General features: G+C 32.2%; 1 protein-coding gene across 1 annotated transcript in view; it reads right to left on the bottom strand.

Annotated features, from left to right (window-relative positions):
- Positions 1-7,212: 7,212 nt before the first annotated feature.
- Positions 7,213-22,490, bottom strand: part of LOC126814491 (guanine nucleotide-binding protein G(o) subunit alpha) — a 33,513-nt gene continuing 18,235 nt past the window's right edge. Inside the window, exons 4-7 of the mRNA XM_050539662.2 lie at positions 15,047-15,207; positions 10,666-10,794; positions 8,136-8,265; positions 7,213-7,410 (exon numbers count right to left, since the gene is read on the bottom strand). Of these exons, the coding sequence (XP_050395619.2) occupies positions 7,213-7,410; positions 8,136-8,265; positions 10,666-10,794; positions 15,047-15,207 (618 nt within the window). The remainder of the gene's footprint in view (positions 7,411-8,135; positions 8,266-10,665; positions 10,795-15,046; positions 15,208-22,490) is intronic.

The following is a 22,490-nucleotide window of genomic DNA, read 5'->3' as shown; positions in this document are numbered from 1 at the left end:
ATCATATCAAATCTATAAAAAAAGAAATAGCAGGTCTGGTAAAGCCTGTCAGTTTATTTTCAGGGGGAAACCAGTTTGAAGGAAGATATTATGACCTCCCTTTAAAGGATATAATAGTAAATTTTGTTGTTGTCCAGTATATATGTATAAGAATATCTTGTACCCCATTTCATTCACACAACCTTAGTAATTTTTCTAAAATATGTTTCATTTTCTTTAACTGCACTTACATTAGACCAGACAATTAAGATTGACCATTTCAATCACAGCAATATGTCTAGTATGACTTAGCTAAATACTGTCCAAGTGAACGTGCCACTGCAAACATAGCTATTTCTACACTGATATAAAATTGGGGACGGACATTTCAGCCATTTAAAAGAAAAACCCATTCTATCTGGATAGAAGGATGGTATTCCCATGCTGCAAATGCTTCAGCAGAATACACAATCTGCTTCATCTTCAAGATTGTCATTTGTACAAAAATGTAATCACCCAGGGTAGCCTTCAGTTGCACGGATTTTCGCACTATAGTTCAACCTGTGGTCGTGACCAGCCATACCATACGATAGAGCACAGTCGGGATAGTTCAGAGTGTAGTCCAAACCATAGTCTACATCCGAAGGTCGGCCTGGTTTTCTAAACATAGAAAGAGAGGGCCTTTTTGACTAAATGGAGCTTGTTATAATAACATATTAATATTAAATGGTTATTTCTATTCAAGTGACTAGGTGTCCCTTCATAGCTTTTAACCAGACACTGGGTTTCACAAAGAATTACATGTGTGTTTAAAATACGTGCTATCAGGAAATGACACAATTTACTCTCAATATGCTGTCTTATTAATGAATAAATGTATTATAATCTGGAAACTTTATGGTATTAAATAGCTGTTTTATGTTAGGATAATAGATGATCAACTGTAAATGGTTTTAACGACTGTAATAAGGAATGTAATGTAAAGAGTAAATCCAAACTCGTAAAATTCTAATATTTTATTTTCGGTTGTTTTAAGAGAGACAATAATACACTGACGTTACTGTGGCACCTTCTAAAGTCCACTAATACAATGTTAGCAAGTTCCAGGCTTTCTAGACAAGACTAGAATGGTGGAATATCAAATGATGATTCCTTGAAGTCAAATAAAACTTTCAAATTGCAGTTTACAATTGGCAGTTATTTTGCAATGATGTACAAAAAAATCATCCATTTGGAAAAAATAAAAACAAAACAGAAATATGATAATGGTCATGTAATTATGTTTAAAGATGAAAGTTGAGTACATACATTGAATGCCATTTGACACATTAATGCTTCACATCCTTTTGTTAGGCCATACTATATATCACCGAGTTGATCAAGATGGTTATTTTGATCAAAATATTTGCGATCACAATTTTCTGGTTCAATGTAATATTACTGTGTGTAAAGATCTCTGTTGACCATTATTATCAGTTTTGTATTAATATCTCCCTAATGACAACACCTTCGCCATAGTTGTTTCAGCCTACACTTATAAGGATAAGAAGCATCAACATTGTCAGTGTGAATACACATATTATTGGACCATAAAACAATCATTTCTTAAAAGTTGAAACTGTACACTCATGCAACAATTTTCTCAATGAACATTGAAATAAAAGAAATAAATAAATTAGTAGGAGGGCCTACCAGTGATTCCCTCCTCGCACACACACATAGCATGGATAAGATGATACAAACTACAAGACGGTATAATTACAGATTTAAGTTGATCATAATATGACCAGTTCTAATCGTATCGTCAACACATCTAACCCTTCCCACCATTTCATTACATACCCCACCCCACTCTATCGTTTACTATTACCCACCAACACCCCCTTTTAAACCACCTAGTTTAAACACTAGGTGAACACAGTAGATGGCCAAAGACAAGCCATCAAATTACATTATATAATTACATTTACATTGAATGCAAGCAACAAACTTTACTGTAGCATTTGTAGTGATTCACTATAGTATATGATTAATATTCATAATTTATATTATTAATATCAGTATTGAGCAGCTATTTATTTCTAAAAAAATTCCTATATTAAATATCATGCACATTTTGAAGCCATATGTTCAATAAGTTAATAATAAATATCATTTCAAGAATCAAGTTTGCCGTGACTGTTCTAATAGATTTGTAGAAATCTACAGTGATTTGATTGATTTGTCCAAAATAAGAAAAGTCATAAATCATCTTAATTAAAGTAATGTACATGTATACTTTTCTATCAATTAATTAGTTTCTCAGTAATTGGTCAAGTCTTTCATGAGAGAAAAACATGTCCTCTGTCAAATAAATAACATATTAAATGTAAAACAAATTAGATAATTTGCTGTGGCCTTTCTTGTTGATACACTCAAACAATTTTACATCCGCCCTGCCCATAATGGTAATGCCTTTTGATTTTATTTTGTCAACTGATTTTATTTATTTTTTTATGCTTGTCACTGAGTTTAGTCTGGCTTTACAAAGGTTGCATTCTTGAGAATAAATCACAGTTTATTAATACCTGATGAATACAAAATGGGTTGATCTATGAAACACTATAATAAATAAGAACTTGAGGCTAAAACTGCTAAATACCCTGGCCAAAATGATTACGCAATGTTTTTTTTCTTCTAAAAGTAGATAATCAAAACCACTTCATGTACAGTGCAGCCAAGTGTAGGTTCACTCCTAATTAAGCCGTTTTTACATAATACTATTAACTGTAAATCATGTACCCTGTGCAGTACAGCAGTATGTTTGTTCACTTTAAAACTTAACAATATGCACATAAGATTTATCAAATAAAACTGGATTATAAAGTGGTTTATTTTCCATGTATGTCTGTTTTATATCACTACAGTTTTCAGTGTAGTTTATAATCACACACTATCTTTGTTTTTGTGTCTTTTAGAAAGACAAAATTAAGATAAATATATGAATATACTTAATATAAACAATGTCATGTTTTTCATAAATAGTTTCTAACCTTTTGAAGCTAGGTAATTTAAACAAACGATAAAACTTAAATAAACTACAAGATAAATCTCACAAAATAAAACATGTCTAAAACTTAAATAAACATAAATCAAGGGATTTCTATTAAAGACCATTGATTCGGATTTGCAAAGGGAAACCAGAGTAAAAGGTATAGTATACAAAACTTAAAACTAAATATAAAACAATTGTAAAAAAATTTGTTGTCATCATTAAAAGATTTTTTAAATAATACTATTATGAGAACACTGCTTTTGATATTTCTAAATAAAATTAAACAATAAATATTATATTAAATTATTTAGTGAGTGATATTATGAAAGGTATATTTTTATTATTATAATATTATGTTAATAATATTACAACCGAACAATCGCTGAGGCCATAATACTTCAATGATTTATGTCCTCGCTACACAAAGTTCTTACATTTTATAATGTAAGTGAGACAAATGAAGATTTCAGTGGAGAACATATAGTTAATTTAAGAAATACAAAGAAAGATGTTTATTATGACAGAAAACTTGAGCAATGTTTTGGATACATTTTCTAATAATAAATAATATATTGCACCAAAGTAATGTTGGACCCAGCGATCTTGTAATAGTGAACACCATACTGTATCGGATCTGATCTTAGTAATTATTTTCTCTGCTTGCCTGATGCTATATCAGTTGTGATAAGAGAGAGAAAGAGAGAGAGAGACTAGTTAGGATGAAAGAGGATCAAAATACATATTATATCATATTTACATTGTATATCTAGCAATTATAAATAAAACACACACAAGAATATTATTAACAGTTGTCACATTCAATTAAGACAGCAAATCATGAATCAAGACAAGAACACAATCTCAGACATATTTTTTAGTCTGACATTACATATTTATACACACTTAGCAATGGATAAAATCCTTAGATTGTAGGTTTCTAATGATGTATATCATTCAACACAGGTTCTGTAGTAATGTGATTCATTCACATCGTATTTTAATACCTTTCTTAGTCTATTTTACATCAAAAATGTCATATTACACAGCTAGACATTTTCTAGAAGTATACACGCCATGGTTCATGATTTGCTGTAAGTATTTATTAAATCATTACATACAATATACATTCATACATATTTTCTTGTACTTAATTAGTATATTGTGCAAGTACACTTTGTTGCCGTACATATACTGGTATACATAATACATATACTGGCATATTTTAGCAGTATGATTATTTTAAAACCTATAATATTACAGAAGTGATCAAAGTTGGCTTGTTGAAAGTCTAAATGCTTATATATCAAAATTAAGATGATAGACATTAATATCTACATGTATTTAGGCCAACCGACATAAATATTAAACCTACATTAAAAGCTCTTTAATTAACTACATTGAAGCTTTGAAATAAATTCTATCAACTTCAATATATAGTTTAACAGAATCTTATTATTTAATAAGGGTGCATTAGAAGTTATAGATTTAGATTAGTCCTTTACACTGTTCTATGTTTAATTTTCTTTGGCCATAAATCGGTCTCTTTTATTACAATTTCTTTTTCCTAGATCATATTTAACAAGGCACAGAGAAATTTAAACATTCGGACCAATTTACCAGTTCTCATATTAACTAATGTAAAAAAATCCAACCGTCCGTCCTGAAACAATTTTGAATTATGCAAGATGTTATGTTACAGACAAATAAAACAAGTGTACTATTTCCGACATTGATAACTTTTGATGCCATGTTAACAAATAATTTGTCTTCCCGTTTTTCTTATCACAAACATTAACATAAAATATCACTTAAGAACCATGGAAGGTTACAAGGCCATATTCTTCCACATTGAGATCTTGATTTTCGATATCTGTGGTGTGTGTGTGTGTGTGTTTTCACAATGGCAGAAATGTTAACAGATAAAATGTACAGTTCTCCATGAGGTTTCATTTAGTGTCCTTCCAATGCTAGTACATTTATTTGCTCGTTGGAAAAGAGGATGTCTGATCCAAGTAATGGAGAAGCTACGAAACATAATGAGACTGGAGTAAAATATTCACTAATTGTAGACGGCATTCTCTCTTCAAACATCTCACTAGTTGCTGAGTCGTCCATTTATGGTGTCGCCAACAACCAGAATGTGCAAAACACAAGGAGCTATTAAAAGCATGATACGTTTTGAAATACAAATACAGGTATTGGTCAGCTGTATGAACACCTATGAGCTTGAATGTTACAAATATTGCACATAGAACAAAACTTAAACAGACTAAAACAATTCATACACTGGCAAAATATACCAGCATCTCCTATGGAACACCAATATAGATAAAATTTGCAGCAAGAAAAAGTCAATACATATATAAGTGTCATGTCTTTAAATCAAATAATTTTCCGTATTCCTGGTATATATATCTAGGCTTCCATATCCTGAATGAGTCTGTACAGTTACGTCAAGAAGGACCTGTATATTTTCCCAAGAATAATGGCATTAAAATTGCACACAATATGAGCAGAGACATTTTTGCTTGCTCTCTGCCGAAAGTCCAATTGAATGTGGATGATAAGTCACAGACGGCACGACATTGCACAAACAGATACATAGTTCTCATAGTCTGTAGACACTTTAATACAAGCCACATCCTCTCAGATTGTTTGCGATGATAACATCTGTTACCGCATCAAACACAAACTGAATATTGTTAGTATCTGTAGCACAAGTTTGGTGACAATAGATTTCCTTCGTTGAACTCTTGTTCTTGGCTTCAAATTGCGCTTGAATATATGCAGCTGCTTCTTCATAAGTTTGTTTACCTGCAACAGACAAATCATTCATGTTTAATTCAAATAATACCCAAAATGTTAGTGTAAAAATCAGGGAAATGAATAGGTTTGTTATGATATCTTAATTATTATACACACCGTATGCATAAATCTACCATTGAAAAAAAAAACCAACCTTATAATACTTTTTCCAATTGTAATGGTAATTGTACTATACTAAAAAGATAGGTTGCCAGACAACGAAACATATGCCCACAGCAGCTAAATCGTCCGGGCAGTCAACAAGAGTTGTCATATATTTTTACTTTTTTCGGTAATGAAACATTTATAATACATTAAAATCTGATTAAGAGTAACAACTCATTAAGTAATTATCAGAAAATAGGCTTCTTCGTCTCATGACCTTAAACACTGTGTATAAATTTAAACTCAATCGGATATTAACTTTGACCTCTAGAGCGTCCACAAGATTTTTTGAAGCGATCAAGGGCCATAACTTTGGCAGTAATTATCGGAAATCGCTGAAAATCAATAGGCTTCTTCGTCTCATGACCTTAAACACTGTGTATAAATTTAAAGTCAATTGGATATTAACTTTGCCTACTCTTATATTGAATTCCAACTACTAAGGGATCTTTTACGTGCACGCCAATGTATACACAGGACCTTGGGGTTTTTTTTCCCATTCAAACCACTAGACATGTGTACAGCTGTCCTTGTCAGGTCTTCCGTCTTGCATCACTGACAAGGGGAAACCACGTCGGAAAATCCTGAAGAACTTTCTCAGCCAATACAAGGATCGAACATGCAAAATCCCGATACGGTCCGATACATGCCAGTACCAGTATCGAAAAGAACAGAGATCTTTGTAAGATAAACCTATATTTCAAGTTTTGGATTTGGATAAAAATTGTGACCTGTAGAGTGTCCACAAACAAATTGTGGACAGACGGATGGACGGGCGGACAGGGGTGATGGCTATATACACCCACATGAAAATGTGGGCGTATAAAAAAATTCCACTCACAGAACCATCAAACCCAGAAAACTTTCAGCTCAGTTCCATGAATATTGCTCTTTATTTTATAAATCAGAGAAAATCAGTGGTCTGGATTATAAGTAAATTTTCTATTGCTGGTGAGTATAATATACCTATTAATAAATAGACTTTTACACAAGTAGTAGTTCTAACAAATGAAACCACTGATCATGCTCAGTTATTGAAATTAGACAACAGTACAAATTGAACAGAGCTATTTCTTGCCAGTCCAGGAGCTGATTTTAAACTTGATTTGCAGCTTTGGCAAATACTGGACATATTTACTCAGTGTCAGATTTTTCACTATATGGAAGTCGACAATGTATTACACTGGTAGGTAAATTTTATGCATGGAAATTCTTGAACTACCCTACCACTACAACTGACAGCATATAATTATTTGTGCTCGATCTACCATACCTGTATATTCTCCAAAACATATTGTTAGAGATGACTTTTTAATCTTTTCTTCAAACAGATCTTTCTTGTTAAGGAAAAGGATAATAGATGTATCAGTAAACCATTTGTTGTTGCAAATAGAATCAAACAACTTCAAACTTTCTTGCATGCGATTCTGAAAGAAAAATCAAAATGTATGTTTTATTGTATGTTTTGCATAGAAATATGCCTACAAAAAAAGATATTCTATCCTTTTACATGTACCTTTACCTAAACTTAGATTCATTTGTAAAACAAAATTCATATTGTTCAGTTTTAACTGAAAGAGAAATTATTGCTAAATTCTTACATGCATACATATAATGGCCATTGGGTAATGATGCCAAATGAGATAAAAAAATATTCTGCAGTCTGTGTGATTAAGTCTTGAAAACACAAACAAAAAACTACTGGCAGTAATTATCGGAAAACGGTGAAAATCAAGAAGCTTCTTCGTCTCATGACCTTAAACGCTGTGTATAAATTAAAAGTCAATCAGATATTAACTTTAGCTTCGACAGCGTCCACCTGATTTTTCAAAGTGATCAAGGGCCATAACTCTTGCAGTAATTATCGGAAATCAGTGAAAATCAAAAGGCTTCTTCGTCACATGACCTTAAACACTGTGTATAAATTTAAAGTGAATCGGATATTAACTTTAGCCTCTAGAGCGTCCACAAGCAATTGTGGACACCAGACTGATGGACGAATTATATGCATTGCGACCCACTTTTGTCAATTTCTAGGTCCCAAATGTTAGCGATTTAGCTCCTTTAAGCAATTGTTTTCTAAACTAAAATCAGTGGTAAATTTTGTCAACAATATTGGAGAGACACAGGGTTTAAAACATGCAGTACTTACAGTTGTCTCATCTTCATGTAAAACCTGGTCATATTCACTCATAGCTACACAAAAAATAATGGCAGTTACATCTTCAAAACAATGTATCCATTTTTTTCTTTCTGACCGTTGACCACCAACATCAAATAATCTAAAAAATAATATTACATAATATTCAATATAAGTGTTACTACTATTCATGTAACAAATAATCAAATAAATGACCAATTACACTGCAATTTGTAGGCCTATATGTTTTTCTCATTTTATTTTATTTGTGTTTATATGCCTGACTTGTGAAATCTTGTTGAAACTGTGTAATAAGCTATAGTAATTGTTATCCATTATGTCTGAATTACTAAATACCATTCAAAGACTACTATTCATGTAAGTAGCTCACATGTAAGAAAATGGAATATCCGGGTAAATTATATTGCAGCTTGCAATCTGAAAAGTCTAACTTTTGAATTGTGAAACAGCGGATCTCAATTGCATGCAGGCTTGATAAAATATTATATAGTCCCTATATCATATTCTACCACAACATGATTACTTTTAGCTGCAATGTTCATACGAAAAAAGGGGCGGCTATCCAACCTCGTGGGTTTTCTCCGGTTTCCTACCACTGCTAAAAAAGACCCCTACATGCAAGCGAATTATTAAAAAAAATTTGAACCATATGTTAGAGCTAGTTTGTGTTGAGTGGACGTTAAAGGGTTTAATAAACCCCATCTCTCTCTCTCACATACGAAAAAAATATCAGAAATATCTAAATTTTGTGTATGAATGGAATCTCTTGATTCTATTACATTGTAATTATCTAGAATTGTTATTTAACACCCTTCTCACCTGCTACAAACTATCATCAAATTAATTTCAAATAAATGTAAGTCTACTTGTATATAAGTTATAACCCATAGTATTATTATCTACATGTCATCCATGGACAATATAACATAGTACTGGAACTAATCCAATATTAATTATAATTAAGAAACTATATGGAATCACCTCATTTTTTTTTTAAAGTGACTGACATCATGTACAAAACCAAATTTATAATACAGTACCGTAGTTTTTTTTGTTTGTTTTTTGTTTGGGGAGGGGGGGGGGGGCGGGGTAGGGAGGGCTTGATTCTATTAGGGGTCTATAGAATGTCCAATTAACATATTTAATTAATTGAAACTATTCACAGTGTTTTAAATATTTGTATATTGTGTGTTTGACAGTTTCTGACTCCAATGCATATAAATACACTTAATAATAAACTCTGTCCATGATGTTTCAATTTTGACAGTTTTAACCAATTATTGTATAAAAGTATAGAAGTTATGCCAATTAACTTACATGTATGTGCTCATAATTTTGCCTAATCAATTCTAACTTTTTACTTATATTCTATAAACTGAAGTTTCATTATAGCCATATTTAGAAATATAGGTTGCCAGGCAACGAAACATACACCCACAGCAGCTAAATTGTCCGAGCCGTCAACAAGAGTTGTCGCACCTTTAATCTTTTGTAGATAATTGGGGGCATTTATTTACAAGACAATTTCATACAGATCAGATTATAATTTTAGTCGTTTGAGGGTTCACAAGGTCCTACAAACTGAAATAAGGGCCTTAACTCTGGAAGTAATGTACAAAAATTATTGAAATTTGACCAGCTTTTTCATTTTTACTTTTTCATTCGAACTCAACCATTGTTAGGTTGTAACAGTGGATATATACAAATGTTTTTTTAAAATTGGATAAAAATTGTGACTTCTAGAGGGACCACAAGCAAAAAATGCGATTTTTTGTACAATCAAGGGCCGTAATTCAGGAAGTTACGATCAGATATGCGCCAATAACGAACGAAACCAAGATCTTTGGGTTATAAACATGTATATTTCAAGTTTCATCACAATCGGATGAAAATTTTGACCTTTTTTGTACAATCAAGGGCCAAAATCCATGAAATTTCGATCCGATATGCGCGAATATCGAAAGGAACCAAGACCTTTGAGAGATAAACATATATTTAAAGTTTCGTCAAAATCGGATAAAAATTGTGACCTGTAGAGTGTTCACAAACGGACGGATGGACAGGGACGACGACATTATACAATATATCAAATTTATCACGGCTTATTCCACACTAATATATATTCAGATTTATTACACAAAATAAATATATCAATCTTAAATAATCTCCTGGCTTGGATTCAATCAGATTAAAAACATGCTAATCAATAAGATTTCGGGAAAACATAAAGATAGCGGTGGGTGGGTTTTAATATCATGGTGTCATACGACAAAAAAAAACCCACTTGTACAATGTAGAACAGTGTTGTTGATAGATTTTGTCAAGAAAAAGAAGCAAGAAGAGAGAAAAATAAAACAAGTAAATTGTACGATTATCATAGGGGTAGCATTGATCGATGGAATTTTACTTCATCATATCTTTTTAAATACTGAATGGAATTGATAATTTTTGGACTGATATTCCTATTTAGGATTAAAGAGGATTTCTATATTTCTCAAATCACGATCAGACTTTAACTTACTTGAAATTTAAATTCTTAAATGAGAAATGAACTTCTACTATTCCAGTGGTCTTCACTCTAGTACGTAGAATATCTTGTTCTGTAGGCATGTAATCTTTTGCACCTAAACGTTCTAAATCATCTAAAAAGCTGTAACAGAAAAAAATAAATATATCAATTAATTGACTTTTTATAAAAAAGATAGGTTGCCAGGCAAGGAAACACGCCCACAACAGCTAAATCGCCCGAGCGGTCGACAAGGGTTGTCGCATATTTGTTCCTTTGTAGGTAATTGTGGGCCTTTACAAGACAGTTCCATACAGATCAATTTCATACAGATCGGATGATCACTTTTGTCATTCAAACGTTCACGAGGTTCACAAAGTAAAACACTGGCCATAACTCTAGAAATTATTGACGGAAATTGCTGAAATTCAATAGACCTCTGTTTCACATATTTAAATGATGCATATAAATTTCATACATATCGGATGATAACTTTTATCAATCGAGCATTAACAAGGTTGAACAAAGTGAAACAAGGGCCATACCTCTAGAAATAATTATTGTAAATTGCTGAAATTCAATAGGTTTCGTGGTTTCACTAATTTAAATAATGCATATAAATTTCACAAAGATTGGATGATACCTTTCGACGTTAGAACGTTCACAAGGTTCAATAAAGTGAAACGAGCCATAATTCTAGATGTAATAAATGCAAATTGCTGAAATTCAATAGGATTCTTCTCTTTACTAATTTAAATGACACATGTAAATTTCATACAGATCAGCAGATAACTTTTGATGTTAGAGCGTTCCCAAGGTTCATCAAAGTGAAACAAGGGCCATAACTCTACAAGCAATTGACGGAAATTGCTGAAATTCACTAGGATTCTTCGTTTCACTAATATAAATCATCCATATCGATTTCACAAAGATCGGGTGATAACTTCTGTCATTAGAGCGTTTACAAGGTTCAATATAGTGAAACAAGGGTCATAACTCTAGACGTAATAAACAGAAATTTAGCTTGACATGTGTAATAACCTCCAAAAAATTTGTTATTCAAATATTCAATTTGGAAATAATTTTTTCTTAAGAAAATAACCAGCGGCTGCCAGGCAGGATACGCCCACATTTTGCAATACGTGGATAGAGAACAAGCTCAATACAAATGCGATTTTTTGTACAATCAGAGGCAATAATCCAGAAAGTTATGGTCTGAAATGTGCAAATATCAAAAGGAACTGAGATCTTTGGGATATAAAGATATGTCTTAAGTTTCATCAAAATCGGATAAAAATTGTGACTTCTAGAGGGTCCACAACCTTCATATTCCATACTTTTACACAATTTGCGTACAAAGAGCGGCCATATTGTGGGGCAGTTTCATTTCAATTTTCCCGAAATTCAAATTCAATCATCATTATGGTGGAATGGTGATATATTTAAACGGTTTTTAAAATCGGAAAAAAAAAATTCTGACCTCTAGAGAATCGGTATGCTAAAAATACGATTTTTCGAACAATCAGGGGCCATAATCCAGGAAGTTATGTTCGGATATGCATGATTATCAAAAGGAACCAAGATCTTAGTGTGAAACGGTGATATATTCACACTTTTTTTTTTAAATCGGATAAAAATTGTGGCCTCTAAAGATCTTTGGGTTATAAATATGTACATGTATTTCAAGTTTCATCAAAATCGGATCCAAATTGTGACCTCTAGAGGGTCCACAACCTTGATATACTAGATGTTTACACTATTTGTGTGCAAGGGGCGACCATTTTGCTCGGCAGTTTTGGCCTTATTTCACGTAATTCGAACTCAACCAACATTACGATGTAACGGTGATATATTCAAACGTTTTTTTTAAACCAGATGATAATTGTGACCTCTAGAGGGACCACAAGCTAAAACAAATTTTTTTCGTACAATCAGGGGCCATAATTCAGGAAGTTACGATCCGATATGCGCGAATATTGAAAGGAACCAAGATCTTTGGGTTATAAACAGGAATTTCAAGATTCATCAAAAGCGGGTGAAAATTGTGACCAATCACTGAATCAGGGGCCATAATCCATGGAGTCATGGTCTGATACATGTCAAAATCGACAGAGATCGAGATCCTTGGTATATAGACCTATATTTTAAGTTTCGTCAAAATCGGATAAAAATTGTGACCTGTAGAGTGTCCACAAACAAATTGTGGACGGACGGACATGGGCAATGGCATAATACGTCACATGAAAATGTGGGCGTATAAAACTTAACCTTAAACAACAAAATAGTCTCTAGAATTTATCCATGGAGTTACATGTTCATGTAATTTTTAAAAATCCCCACAAAGAACAGATGCCAATTTCATATGAAGTTTTCAAATACTAGTATTAGTCATACTATAAGTTTAAAACTCCATATGGCATATGCCATATACCATAGTATATCTGAACTTAATACTAATAATTTCCATAGCTTATAGAGTATTAAAATAAATTGTAGTTTAGCAACAATTACTTATTATTTACAAGCAAAATTCATTAGAAATGTATTTATTACATCAATTTAGTGTTATCATTTGAATGATAAATATACATAGTGGTGAATAATAAGAGATAAAAGATAAAGTAATAATCATGGTAAATGTCACATCATGTAAATAATATAACAAACTCTCATTATTCATCATATTTAAATCAACAAACTGTACCGTGTCATATTTTTTATGTTTGATATCTATCAATGTAAATAATATTTGCAGAGGTCAGTGAAAGAGTTGGCCTCACTGGTCACTGATTATCTACATCATTATTTACAGAATATAGACAGGGTTTATATTGATCGACCTGAGGTAGTGTGGCTGTTACTGTCCTAGCTTAGTTATTCATAGAACGAAATAGGACAGTATAAGAAAACACAGAAAGGATTTGGTGGCAATATCTCGATATTATAATAAAATTAATTAATATCAATCATATAAACTTTGCAAAGTGTAATATTATTTTCACAAAACAAATATTCACTGTGTGTTATATGATAGGAAACAATCAATTCACCAAAATCTAGTCTAAAATTTGAATGTTGAGCTGGAACAAAACCACTATTCTTATTGCGGCGACATCATGACCAATATTAACATCCTAGTTTTGAAGAATAAAGAATTTGTTTGGAAAACTTCCCTATACAGAAAATCAGCTACGGCAGTGATTCTAGCATTATTCTACTATATATAGAGAATTAAATAAGCAGTATACAGTCTTTCTAGCTTTAACTTCCTCATAGAGAATTGCTATGGCTGAGTCACTATACATGTAGCTCTAACTTCTAAATATAGAGAATTGGCTAAGGCAGAGTCTTTCTACCTTTAAATTCCTACTTCCTATAGAGAATTGGCTAAGAAAAAGTCTATCTAGTTTCTTTAATTTCATCATAATATATTGAATTAGTTTTTCAACATGTACCTTTAACTTCCTAATATAGAGAATTTTGACATTAACTGGTTGTATACTACCTAAATATAGTCCAGCAGACCTGTGGCTGAACCTGGAAATTGTATAAAGAGGTTTTTTTATGATTGATTTTAGTAGCCTAGGGCGTCCTTGTTCAGAAACTGCCGGGTAACCAAGACCTTGAGCGTTTTGCGAGATCCAAGATGGCGTCTAAGAAACCTGCCATTTCAAATAATCCCCTTTATTTTATGATCAGTAGTGGAATACCGCGTTTTATCAGTGAAATAAAAGTGTTATTCCACTGGCTAGCAGTAGTCCATGTTGTTTTTACCTAAAATGATTGTAAAATTCGTGAAAATATAAGTTTTCTTGCTTCTCGATGAAATAAAATATGTTATTCACTCTAAAACGACAAATATCCTCTATATAACTCCCATAGTATTTAGTCTATCACTCCTATGTCCAGAAATATATATCTTTAACTTATTTATATTAGTGTATGGATAATTGACTAGGTAAGGGCTAGCTTTAATATCCTGTTGTATTACTACATATACGTTTGTTTAATTTACAAGCTAGTAGTATCATGAAGCTTTACATAATGTAGCTTTAATGTGTCCATTTTAACTTAAAGGAACTACATGTAAAACTCTTTAAATAAGGTCAAAATATGGTGATGAATTGGGTTGGTCTGGTGTGTCATTTCAATTATTACTTAGACATTTTCTATTCAATCAAATGTTAATTCTGCTAGAACTAGCAAAAGTTAGTCTTTCTACAAATTTTGTTTAGTTATTGACTTAAACACACAATCAGTAATATCACAAAACACTGGCATTAAAATGTGCAATGAAGACATATTTTTATCTCAAGAAGTAAATTCTCAAACATGACAAGCAGGCACTTCCATCACAATACCACTGCCTGAGTAAAATGTGAATAAAGTTGCTTACTATTTAGCTGAATCATTCAACTGATATTCATTTGATCTACCAAAACATTCTTGTACACCACTATCACCCCACAGTCTTTTCATGGCTGCTAAAAGTTCCTCTGAAAAAGGCTCAGTATCTTCCATTCTAGCTATCACATCAAGCACCATTTTGGCATCAGACTGCAAAATAAATAAATTGATCATATCATAAAAAAAACTTGAATATCAGCAGCTGTTTATGATAATGATGAAGAGAATGAACAAATAAAACTACTTTTATTCCTACATCAGGTCCTGGTCAGATATTCAGCAGTATAGTAGCATCATTGTAAAATGTTATAGAAGCATTTGCCATCACTAAGCTTCATAACATGTGTTGTGAAGACTTAATCACAGGATTTGTTACACTAGCCACCATATTGCATGTAGGGCATAACCACCACCATTTTAAATACATTCAAAAATGTGTTTGTCTCATTAATAGTTGTCAATGAATTATACATTCAAAATATCTGTACTCTCATTTTATTCAACTTGTTAAAATCTACTTCATATATATGATAAGGTCTTATCTTTTTCGAGCCTTCTTAAGTATAAGACAGAAATAGCTGAAAACTGTTCACATTTTATCAAAAACAAACATTAAATAAATAGGATGCTGTGGATAAACATTTTTTTGCTAACATCTACATGAAAGAGATTATAAATATAGCTGTGTGCTGAGAAATGTGAATATATATATTTATATATACATACAGTATATAGTAGAATAGTTAATTAAAGCTGCTCTTTGGTAACATGTAGGCAGAGATTATGAATTCTGGTTAGAAATAACCCCATATCTTTCTTTTGGTGTGTCACAGAAATAAGCTTTCACATTGAAGAAGTCAGCAGCTAATGATTTTATTGGATTTTAAAATGAAAATGTCTAACAATGGATATTGAAACACTTTAATATCTCTCATCCACTGTTTTTCTTACCGATATGTTATCCTATGAATTATTTGTCCACTTATTTTGGTAGATAATGATATCCAAATATCAAAAATATGTTCACTGAAACCTAATTAGGACAGAAGTCCTGGCATGGAACAGAGTCTAGTCATTCACACAGGATGAAAAACGAGATCTCTTATGTCTGTTCGAGTGCACGTACAGTGAAACCTTCGCAGTTGGAATACAATGAAATGCTGCTGTCTGGGAAAAATTGGCCCTCATAGCTCACTGCATGGTGTTTGCCTGTCTTCATTAGCCTGTTTGGTGCAGAAATTAAGGATGTTACACTCCACTTCATTTCATATTTCCTATACATTTATATGTACTACATAATCACTTGTAAAACGCACTTTGTGTAAAATATTTAGAATGTATTGGCAAAAAATACATTTAGCAAGACTACTGATACAGTATGGAATGCAATTCTGTTTCTTAAGTTCAAAAGCATGAGCCAGTGCTAAATAAATTGATATCTTAACAATAAATAAAGAGTATTCTATCACTTTTTCTCAGAGGTCAAAGCACACATCTACCGTGGAATATTTCTTGATCAGCTTATACTCTCAAAATTAATTATCTACAGATCAATTGGACATTAATTTATTAGGATTAAAGGGGAAATGTGTCCTCTTGCTGATATAAAGGCGAGCAAAGCCTGGGTTAATATGAATTAAGCAGGAAAGAAAGGAGAGGCCTTGCACACAGAATGGTATTGTCTCTGTGACTGCATACAGTAGCCAACACCATATTGATTGTCTTGATGTGTTGCTATGCCAACCCTACAAGTCTCAGCTCGGTATTGCTGCAGCTCATTCATTAAACCAGGGAAAAGTCATATTGATTTGTATAGACTGGAAAATTAGGGGGGAAATCAGTTTTACTTTAGAATAGAAGTGTAATATTGTAAAACAATCTCCCATTTTTCACTTGACAATAACATCCATATAGTGTATGATTTGTAATATCATATGGAAAATTAGGGGGGAAATCAGTTTTACTTTACAATAGAAGTGTAATACTGTAAAACAATCTACCATTTTTCACTTGACAATAACATCCATATAGTGTATGATCTGTAATATCATATGGATACTAACATGATCTCTTTGTATTGATGCAAGATGAAAATTAATGAAACCAGGAATTACAGGAAATACACAGAATTTTATAACCTATGGATAGGTGCATGTGTAAATATAAACCTATTTTGTAATTTGATACCAGTAATGATTTCTTTGCTTCTCAATTTTTCGGCTTGAAACAGAACTTCCAAATTACTAGTAATATGATTTCAAGATTTTCTTATGGCAAGAAATATCTTAAAGTTTAAAAATAAATCAAGTTTCCTAAGAAGAACATATTTGATTAACAACATATTCCATTTTTAGCTTTAAATTGTTGCCAATATTAGCTTACTGTAAGTAAAATGCATTTCTGTGTGGGTGGGAGGCTTGTCTTTCTAATAATATTTCACTGAATGACATCTGAATATTAGCATTATTGCTATAAAAGACTGAAAGGTCGAAGAATTATCATGAGCTGCAATCAATTAAATAAACATGAGCAATTGGTGAAAGAAAAACTAGTCATACCAACCAGCACAGCTGTACACATTGGCAGACATCATCAATGATGATTAGAAATGAAACCTATAATATACATTATGTACTGTACTGTATTCATTAATCATCAGATATATAAAATACTTGTTTGTTGATTTATTAGCACACAATTAAACATCATGTGTATATTTATGTAAATCATTATATCCATTATTTAAAGACACAGCAAATACATACATCTTAAATAGTCAAAAATACAGTTATTATGTAATCATAACGCTTAAAAGCGTCATCCAAAAAAATAAAAGCTCCAAGAACAATAGATTGGTTTGTATGAACAGATTCAATATTACATAAAGATGTCAGTATGAAATCAATAGAAAGCATTGTATACTTGATCCACACAAATACCATTTCGACCCCAAAATAGACAAACAAGTCATTTAATGTTTCAATCCTTTATTTATAAGACAAGTTTTAAAATCCCTTTAAACTGATTGAATCCAAGTTGTGAGATTATCTATAGTTTTGATTTCTTAATTATATGTTAAGAGATCAATTTAAGTACATTTTAGCTTGGATTAAGCCTTGATAAATTAGATATTGTCTGAAAAATTAAATTGACGATCTGCAGCTTTAAGCTGTTGATAAAAGTTTGGATTGATAATGTTCGTAAATTTGAATAGATGTAAGATAATAAATCACATATTATACAGTACAATACAATCTGTCAGAGAAACTATACACACGTCTTAATAAATATATGTAAATGTACCGAAATAACCCTTTTATATAAGAGATATTTTCCTACAAAATAATTTCTACCAAAACAATCGTTAGCTACATGTACATGTACTATGTGTGAACTTTTTTAATCAGAGTTTCAAGAAAGAGTAACTATTCCTTACATCAAGTCTTTTCTTTGGTAAAAGAAAAATTCAGATTATCCATTCCAGACTTCGCAACTGTAAAAGTACTCTCAAGATATCTCAATTGATCAAGGGCCATAACTTGGGCAGTAATTATCGGAAATTGTTGAAAATCAATACTCTGGCAGTAATAGGCGTCTTCACCTTATGACCTTAAACACTGTGTATAAATTTAAAAGCAATCGAATATTACCTTCAGCCTCTAGAACATCCACAAGATTTTTCAAGATAATCAAAGGCCATAACTCTAGCAGTAATTATCAGAAATTGTTGAAAATCAATAGGTTTCTTCATCTCATGACTGTAATTTAAAATCTATCGGATAGTAATTTTAGCCCCTAAAGCATCCACAAGCAATTGTTGACGACGGACGGATGGGGACGAGCCCGGACGACAGCAATATAGGACCACATATTGGGCTTGTTTGTTTGCTTGTCCAGGACATATCTCCAACACAGCTGCCTTTTTTTTGACCAGACTTGTGTGGTATGTCACATCTACATGTATTTGTGAGCTTGATATTTTTTCTGCCATGGCAACCCATAAACCAATTTTTTAAAAGTGTAGGTTTTTGCAGGATAGGAGCTGCAGTCAGGGCTTGTCTTTAATAGTGGGCTGATAAAAATCATATGGTATGTCAAAGGTGATAGGAAAGGATAAAAATAAGTCTTTGTTCTATTGAACAATGGATCAGATTCCAGATTTCATTCATTATGCTTTTGGCTATGAAAAAAGGACAGTTGTTATGAAATGGCTACTTGAATGTAGGTTACGGTATTATACATGTTTATATTGATAATAAATAATCATATTGAGAATAGTGTTGTTTCGAATGACTGGGAAATCAATGATAATGCATAGTCAAAAAGATGATGTTGCAAGGCTGTCATCCTCAGAACAGCAACAGCTGTCACTACATTTTCACCCAGTTAGTCAAATTTCAGAAATCTGTTACACTACCCTCTCAGATTTTAAACTGAGACATATAGATTAAATTGTAAAAGCTCACTTCACTATAGAAGAAACCTTATTGCATAAAAAAAACTTACAAGGTTATGTGCATATATGAATAATAAGAATCCAAAAATATACATGAAACAAACAAACATACATATCATGAATTTAAAATACAGATGTGACGTCATCCTTTGATGTTGGCGTACCATTATTTCTACTAGATGAAATTGTGGAACTGCGTGACTATTTCATTGCTGCAAAGCACATGCAAGTGTCTGTATTTTAAGTTGTTTAATGGTCGTGAGCTTAAGACATTGTGTAATATATTAAACCAACAGCACGGGACTCACGTCCCTCGTGTTGTTTCAACATATAATTAAAAGCCTCTAAACATTTTAAAATATCTACATTTTTATTCATCATCAGTATTTTAAATTGTTGGAAATCATTCAAGTATATCAAAATTTCAATAATTTGCTTGCGCGTAGGGGTCTCTAGCAGCGGGAGGAAGAAAACCCACGAGGCTGGACAGGCAGCCCTACTCCTTGTCACATACAACCGTGGAATTGAAACCACGCCAGTTGACACAATAACAGACCTTATAATACAACGTGCACATGCTAACCAATCGGACACCCAACACCCCCCCCCCCCTTCATGAAATAAAATTAATCTAAACAGTTCATTTCTTCTTGTGGATGCCCTAGAGGCTGAAGTTAATATTCAATTGTTTTTAAATTTATACACAGTGTTTAAGGTCATGAGACAAAGAATCCTATTTATTTTCAGCGATTTCCAATAATCACTGCCAGAGTTATGGCCATTGATCACCCTGAAAAATCTAGAGGCTAAAGTTATCATTCGATTGACTTTAGATTGATACACAAAGTTTAATGTCTTGAGACGAACAAGTATATTGATTTTCAATGAATTTTGATAACTTGAACATGATATTAATATTTTGTATACTAAACATTAGCATGGCGCAGAACTTTTATAAAAGCCAAACAAATTCTAATGATTTTCTGATAATTACTTAATGAGTTGTTACTCTTAATCAGATTTTAGTGTACCGGTATTACAAATGTTTAATTACCGAAAAAAGTAAAAATATGTGACAACTCTTGTCGAGTGCCCGAGCGATTTAGCTGCAATGGGCATATCTTTTGTTGCCTGGCTACCTATCTTTTATATTTGCATAGTTCCATCTATTTCTTTATTAAACATGCATTATGCTAGAGCTAAATCTGCCTATTGCAGGTCTTTCTTTAGGCCTGAAATGTTTTCTAAAGTATTCATTAGGCATTAATTAACTGATCCAGGCCTTAATCAACTCTCGATGGCATCAGATTTATCCGATATTAAATAGATTAGAATGGTTCAGCGATACTTTGATTTAATCAAATATGGAGGACCGAGACTTAGCTTCGATCAACCAGTACGGTGGTTGAAATTATTGCACACGTCTGTCAAACCTTCAAAGGCTAATATCTTCGCTTGCAATAGAGTAATTTGAATGAAATTTTCAAATTATTCATTTTACTTTATCTACTTTCGAACTATTATAGCAAGAATGGCTAGTTCTTTATCTAAATCTTACATAATGTATCTTTAATATTTTTTTTTTTTTTTTACAATAAATTATTAAAATATGTTTTAATAAATGAAAACAAGCTGTATCTCCCTTCTGCATGCATATTTTTAGTCTTGTTAAGTTTAGAAGGTAGTTTTTTAATTCATACATATTTTTTTTTGTGCTAAACTTCTAATAAAGCTTTCATTTGGCGGGCATCCTATTTGTTCAGGTACAGCTACTTTTTCTGTTTGTTTCTAAGGCATACTAACATATGGTTCAATTTTACTTCAGATTTTTACGAAATTCTAACTCAACCTTCATTGATGTGTAACAGTGATGTATTAAAACGTTTCTTAATATTGAATACAAATTGTGACTTCTAGCGGGTCCAAAAGCTAAAAATGCGATTTTTCGAACAATCAGGTTACGTTCGGATATGCGCTATTAACAAAAGGAAACAAGATCTTTGTGATATAAAGATAAATTTAAGGTATCATCAAAATCAGATAAAAATTGTGACCTCTAGAGGGTCCACAACCTTCGTATTACATATTTTTACACTATTTGTGTACGAAGGGCGGCCATTTTGTCCAGCAGTTTTGGTCTGATTTTCCCGAAATTCAAACTCAGCCATCATTAGGGTGTAACAGTGATATATTTAAACGATGTTTTTAAATTGGATAAAAATTGTCACCTCTAGAGAGAACACAATCTAAAAACGTGATTTTTCATACAATCAAGGGCCATAATTCAGGAAGTTACTATTCAATATGCGTGAATATCGACGGGAACCAAAATCTTTGGAATATAAACCAGTACACGTATTTCAAGTTTCATCAAAATTGGATCAAAATTGTGACCTCTAGGATCCACAACCTTGATATACCATATGTTTAAACTATTTGCGTATGAGGGGCGGCCATTTTGTCCAGCAGTTTTGGTCCGATTTTTACGAAATGCAAACTCAACCGACATTACGGTGTAACAGTGATATATTCAAACGTTTTTTTTTAATTTGGATAATAATTCTGACCTCTAGAAGAACCACAAGCTTAAAAGGTGATTTTTCGTACAATCTGAAGCCATAATTCAGGACGTTACGATTCAATGTGTGCGAATATCGAAAGAAACCAAGATCTATGGGTTATAAACATGCATTTCAAGTTTTATCAAAATCAGATGAAAATTGTTACCTCTACTAGAGTGTCCCTAAGCTAAAAACATGATTTTTTGTACAATCAGGGACCACAATCCATGAAGTTATTGTCCAATATATGTCAATATCGAAAGGAACCAAGATCTTTGGGAGATAGACCTATATTTTAAGTTTCGTCAAAATCGGATAAAAATTGTAACATGTATAGTGTCCACAAACAAATGTGAACGGACACACAGATGGACGGACAAAAAGTAGAGGTACAGTGTATGTGTGCGTATAAAAAG

Source organism: Patella vulgata, chromosome 3, assembly GCF_932274485.2.
Source record: "Patella vulgata chromosome 3, xgPatVulg1.2, whole genome shotgun sequence".
Lineage (NCBI taxonomy): Eukaryota > Metazoa > Mollusca > Gastropoda > Patellidae > Patella > Patella vulgata.
This window is presented reverse-complemented; position numbering and strand designations above follow the sequence as displayed.